Source organism: Brassica oleracea, chromosome C4, assembly GCF_000695525.1.
Source record: "Brassica oleracea var. oleracea cultivar TO1000 chromosome C4, BOL, whole genome shotgun sequence".
In the NCBI taxonomy this organism is placed as follows: domain Eukaryota; kingdom Viridiplantae; phylum Streptophyta; class Magnoliopsida; order Brassicales; family Brassicaceae; genus Brassica; species Brassica oleracea.
In genome coordinates this window covers 5,391,385-5,396,944 of record NC_027751.1, presented here as the reverse complement: position 1 = coordinate 5,396,944, position 5,560 = coordinate 5,391,385, and the positions used below count along the sequence as shown (strand labels likewise).

The window sequence follows — 5,560 nt, the reverse complement described above, 5'->3', positions numbered from 1 at the left end:
TTAAGTGGTCTTACTATGACTTGTTAATAGATAAGAATAGGATCCTAAATTAATAGATTAGATCTTTGGAGTCGGAGTCCTATCCATGACTCTTACTAAATTTTATTAGAATTTTGAAACCGTGTTTAGCTGTACAGCCATAACTTCAATTTTAGGCATGGGCACTTTATCCCGATTCGAACCTAGAAGAACCCAAAAATTTATAAGTTTCTAGTTGGGTTCAAATTTCTCTATATGAAAGAACTAGAACCCAGAAGAACCGACTCGAATAGATCTAAACCCGAAAAAAACCGATCCGAATAGAACCAATCCGATAAGAACCGATTCATACCCAAGTTAAAAACAAGAATTTCTAAACTATGATTTCATGTGTTCTATTTTCTATATTTTAGTTTATGATTTAGTTGAAATATTTTTTATTAACAATCTTTTATTATTTTTATAATATTTCAAGTAATATGAAATTTTAAATGTCGAATTTAGAGTTTAAAAAATGTTTATTATCAATTCTTAATAGTTTAGTTTTAGTTTTTTTGAAATTTTCTGATAAATATGATGAATTTTGACTAAAATTTGATAGAATTCGGATATTTAGGATCTTTTGCGTATAACCCGACCCGGATCTGGGATCTGATATGGATCCAAAAAGTACATGTATTTGACAGGTGTTTTAATTATAGATCCGAACCGACTTAGATCCGGGAAGAACTGACCCGAACCAAAAAAATTGAAGTACTTAATTGGATGATTGGATCCGGATCCGAAAAGAACCGACCGAATGCCAAGGTCTAACTTCAGTGATGTTTATACTTCGCATGATACATAACACGTTAACATAGTTTGAGACTCCTATTAACTGAAACAAGATAGATTACAACAAGGAAAACTCTAAACGATGTTAATAGTTTATATACCACTAGAAAATGGCAACTCTCAAAATTTGTTTTGTTTGTGTATTTTTAGAGGAACAACAAAAAATCTGTATACATTTTCATGTCATATTAAAACAAGAAACCTAGGAGGTTGAAATTAACTCATATACACTTGAGTATGTCCAGACAAGAGCACACTAAAGTCAATATGCTAAAGTCGACTGCTAAATATACACACTAGTAGCTATTATAACTAGCAACTCAGTCGGTGATCTTGTTAACGAGCGACTTGTGGCATTAACCCTCTATGCATCTTCTGCAATCAAGCAACAGAAACTCGTGATCACATTTTCTTCGACTGTGTGTTCTCTGCGGAAGTGTGGTCCCTCCTAATGAAAGGGCTTCTACGTTCTTTCTTCACTACGGAATGGAGTGCACTACTCCAACTAACAACGGACACAACACTGGACATGAAGTCCAGACTTTTGTTGCGGACTACCCTGCAAGCCTCGGTCCATTCGGTATGGAGGGAGAGGAATGATCGACGTCATGGGGCCACGCCTATGAATCCCACCTTGTTAGTTAAGATGATTGACAGGCAGATTCGTAACTGGTGTCTGACAGTAACAGCTACGGGCCACAACAAGTACGAAGCTTTGTTGCAATGCTAGTTTGCTTCAAGGGAGTAAGCTAGGGTTTTTCAATCATCTTGAACTTTCTGAGTTTTCATGTAAGAGTCAGTAAGACATAAACACCACACTTGATGTGCAAAAGATAGTTTTAAAAAAATTTAAAAAAAAAAAAAAAAAAAAAAAAAAAAAAAAAAAAATAGTTCATTTGGTGAGAGTGATTCCTCTTCACTTTCAGATCTTTGCTGGCGTTTCCAGCCAACTCAACATCTTCTGCAGTTAAGTATTCCAAAACCGATTCCGTGTAGACAGCAGCAGTGGCACCAACTCTCCCATGCGCTGAAACTCTTGCCTTGAGTTGACGGTGAGTACGACCCCACTGAAAACTGAAATTAAAGAAAAACAAAATCAACATAGAACTTGGAGCACAAAGGAAAGCTTCTCAATTATCAGACAGATATCTTCTAGTACATCTACATCCAAACTACGACAAAAAAAAAACAAAAAAAAAAGTGATGTCTCAGTACAAGAATTTCTCTAAAAAATTGAATCGTACGTAAACTAAGCAAAAGCAACAGCCAGTAAGCAAAACTCAAGACAAAAAACAAAGGCAATCAACATTGCATAAATCATACTCTACAAGAAGTGCATTGTAGAGAAATCAAAGTTTGGGTCATATAACCCTACAGAAAAAGCAAGCAAGCTAACTATAACTCTTAATTCATAATTAAAAAAAATAAAACTCTTAATTCATATAGAAAGAGAAAAACCAAATTTAAATACTTGTTGGTGCTGAGATTAGTAAATTCCGGTTGTATCATATCCTAGAATAATATCTCTGATCTCCGACAGCGTCAGATCCCATGCGTTCACGTTGTTCTTCTTTGCGTACTCAGAAAGGATGAGATTTCTTAGTGCTACCTCCACCGTCATCCATTGGAAATCAGTGAGTGAGGGCCAGATGTGATGCGGCTCAGTGACAACAGACTCGTCTGGCTTCAACAACATCTTAGCCTTGTCGTTATCCACATGAAGCGCACGTAGGATCAGAACGAGTCTCGAAAAGGCGGTATACGGAGAAACACTCTCCAGCCAATCATCATAGACATTGAACAAAACCATCTGCGATTCTGTCGCCTTCGAAACCACATCACCAAGTTTCTCAATCTTAAGACAAGCGTGGAACGGAAGCTGAAACTCGCTTCCTCTGATAACAATGTTGGGAAAATCCAGCAAACATTCTGTTACGAGTAACAATGATTTGTTTCGGCTCTTCTTCAACGGGGAGAGTCCTCACAAGCGCAGCAACCTCTTCAGCAGTTATCCGTTTCGCCACCTGGCCTAGGAGCTTCTGACCGGCCCAAACAGTTGCATGGATAACCTTGAGGTATAGATGTCCAGTTCTTGGATTTAAAATAAAAACTGCACCATTGGTCGGCGTAGTTGTTAAATTTCCATCAAACAAATTGTTAACTGTGACATGGTAGACATTGGTATCGTCAACAAACCATTTATTTTGACTGGTGAATATTTCACCATAGTTTTGAAGAGATGATGACGTAGCATCGTTGTTGCTCGACATAGCTAGGGTTTTCAAATCCAAACAACTTTAGTGAGGCTAATCGAGTTACGAAAACCCCTAATAACTATTCTTCGGTTGAGTCGCTTCTCTTTTTATCTTAATCAGCGGGAACGAGTAGTACTTATATACAAAACTATGAGGCGGTGTGCAGAGGCGGTGTTTCAAACCCGCACAGCAAGCTAATCATCGAATATTGGGCCTTTGTTTATGATAATTGGGCTCCCATAGGCCCGTAGCCATTACATTAATAATAAAGAGAGAAAAAAAATTAATGTTACGTTAAGTATTCTTAATCACCGGTTTAATGCTTGTCTGGGACATAAGCTAAAAAACACAAGTGAATAACATCTTGTAATAAAAAAAAGTTAAATCCACAAGAACATCCACTACAAGAAATCGTGTGAAGACAATCTTGTCTTAGAGTCACTGCGAATTGTCTAAAGCCCCTGGCCCCCTAACGAATCCCGATTCCGAGTTTTTAGGGTTTCTATCCGAATCTTCAATTTTGCTTCCTAATTTGTAGCGATGTTTGAATATTTCTTCTCACTGCAGAGTAAAATGGCGGATACGCCTTCGAGTCCAGCCGGAGACGGCGGAGAAAGCGGCGGCGGATCGGTTAGGGAGCAGGACCGGTACCTACCTATAGCTAATATAAGCAGGATCATGAAGAAGGCGTTGCCTCCCAACGGCAAGATCGGGAAAGATGCGAAAGACACTGTTCAGGAATGCGTCTCTGAGTTCATCAGCTTCATCACCAGCGAGTATGTTTGTTTCTTATTAGTCAATCTCTCTCTCTCTCTCTCTGAGTTTTAGCTTAGTAAAGTCTTTAACTTTTAATCTGAATTCTATCAAACAAAAGTGTTGGGATCTTATGTTGTTTGGTTTGACTGTTATCTGTTTTTATCTATAATTTGTGAATATGGAGTTAATATTTGTTTTTTTTTTCTGGTAATCAGGGCAAGTGATAAGTGCCAGAAAGAGAAGAGGAAAACTGTGAATGGTGAGGATTTGCTGTGGGCAATGGCAACTTTGGGGTTTGAGGATTACCTTGAACCCTTAAAGGTATACCTTGCGAGGTACAGGGAGGTAAGTTACATTTTTGACTTCTTAACGCTCTTCTTCTTACAGCCTGTTATATAAATTCAAACCACTTTAGTTATTGTTGTTCGGAACTGACCATGAGAGAAGTTCTAGCTACTTCTTCTATATGTTCTGTGTTGACAATCTTTGCCAATGTATAGTTTTTTTTTCTTAAAGCAAGAAATATAAAATGTAGACCAATTCGAAAACCTGTGAACAAATATAGACATTTTATTTACTCTTGTCATGCGAAAGACTGATTCGGTATTTTTATTTCCATGTGTATGGTTGCTGAAACAATTGTGCTGGTGCAGTTGGAGGTAAATAAAATCCCATATGCAACTTTTTAATTTATCCCTTCAAGAGAAGTTCCGTTTCAGAATTGCACATTGGTGTGTTACATACACATCTTCTTGTGAAATTATGACAGGGGGATAATAAGGGGTCAGGAAAGAGCGGTGATGGATCTAATAGAGATGCAGCTGCTGGGGGTGTTCCGAATGAAGATATGCCGGTATGATTTTGACAAATGTTACAGCCTTTTTGTATTTTTTTGTTTCTTAGCTGCCTTCATCATCTTGATTGCACAGAGCTGGTGAAAGAAGTTGCAAGTGAAGTCTCTAGAGATAAAGAACAACGCCAAAATGATCAGGTAATTCCTCTATCTATCACACCGGCTTGTGTATACCAAATGAAAGAGCATAGTAATCTGTATGCATGTAGGTTTTATATCCAAACATTTCACGTCTTACAGTAAAAAGTACTATGATAAACTTACCTTAGTAAAAGACCATAAGTCTTACAGATAACTCTTACTAATTACCAAAGTAAACTGCTGATCAAGTTGATTTTTATTGTTTTATGAAGTAGTTGTGGCTGAATCTTAACCTTTTCATCTCCTTGACAACGGCTTTGGCTAACGTGGAGTTTCTCTAAAATGTGTGCAGGGAATATTTAGAGATCGGTGTGGTGTTGACAATAAAGTTAGAGAGATCCGGTTTTAGTTGGTTGTAGTCGAAGATTTCTCTTTATTAGATATGACAACTCTTTGAAAGAAGGAAAAAAAGTTTGTCCACAAGCTCTCTCATCTCTTAGCTTCGTTTATGGATTTCAAAACTTGAATATGAATGGACTCACTTGTGCTTCCAAGTAAGCAAGAGGAGATTGTAACTTGCATGGTCCTCATTGTCCACAATTCAATCAGTCTCTTAACCATTTGAAAACATGACACAAACTGTTTCTCTCTTACCATCCCACAACGTAGGGACGCCACTTAGTAAGATGGATATAACTCCAGCACTCTATGCATAACATACATGACTATAATGTTTTTGTAAAACCTCTGGAGCTACACAGTAAGGGCTCCCAACAACATCAGTGAATGTTTCTCATGTTAT

General features: G+C 37.5%; 2 protein-coding genes across 3 annotated transcripts; one reads left to right on the top strand and one right to left on the bottom strand.

Annotated features, from left to right (window-relative positions):
• Nucleotides 1–1,572: 1,572 nt before the first annotated feature.
• Nucleotides 1,573–3,083, bottom strand: LOC106337924 (pre-mRNA-processing-splicing factor 8-like). The gene is made up of 4 exons (XM_013777023.1): nt 2,750–3,083; nt 2,352–2,706; nt 1,734–1,887; nt 1,573–1,590 (listed from the first exon to the last, which is right to left on the bottom strand). The coding sequence occupies exons 1-4, from the start codon at nt 3,081–3,083 to the stop codon at nt 1,573–1,575; spliced, it is 861 nt and encodes a 286-aa protein (XP_013632477.1).
• A 276-nt stretch (nt 3,084–3,359) lies between these two features.
• On the top strand, nt 3,360–5,344 carry LOC106339680 (nuclear transcription factor Y subunit B-1). 2 transcript variants are annotated; one of them, XM_013778532.1, is made up of 7 exons: nt 3,360–3,566; nt 3,636–3,844; nt 4,040–4,169; nt 4,478–4,483; nt 4,594–4,677; nt 4,754–4,815; nt 5,111–5,344. In XM_013778532.1, exons 2-6 carry the CDS (start codon nt 3,642–3,644, stop codon nt 4,760–4,762), a joined length of 432 nt encoding a protein of 143 aa, XP_013633986.1. In that variant the 5' UTR covers nt 3,360–3,566; nt 3,636–3,641; the 3' UTR covers nt 4,763–4,815; nt 5,111–5,344. The 2 variants fall into 2 exon arrangements, with proteins under 2 accessions (XP_013633986.1, XP_013633987.1); XM_013778533.1 differs by lacking the exon at nt 4,478–4,483 and having other exon boundaries at nt 3,403–3,566.
• Nucleotides 5,345–5,560: the final 216 nt, after the last annotated feature.

What these genes read in the sequence shown, in the direction of transcription:
- LOC106337924 (XM_013777023.1), bottom strand. Translation starts at nt 3,083, where the DNA reads ATGTCGAGCAACAACGATGCTACGTCATCATCTCTTCAAAACTATGGT. An exon ending in GAAACAAATCATTGTTACTC is followed by an intron (nt 2,707 to 2,749) that starts GTAACAGAATGT and finishes TTGTTATCAGAG; the next exon opens with GAAGCGAGTTTCAGCTTCCG. An exon ending in AACGCATGGGATCTGACGCT is followed by an intron (nt 1,888 to 2,351) that starts GTCGGAGATCAG and finishes CTTTAATTTCAG; the next exon opens with TTTTCAGTGGGGTCGTACTC.
- LOC106339680 (XM_013778532.1), top strand. Translation starts at nt 3,642, where the DNA reads ATGGCGGATACGCCTTCGAGTCCAGCCGGAGACGGCGGAGAAAGCGGC. An exon ending in ATCAGCTTCATCACCAGCGA is followed by an intron (nt 3,845 to 4,039) that starts GTATGTTTGTTT and finishes TCTGGTAATCAG; the next exon opens with GGCAAGTGATAAGTGCCAGA.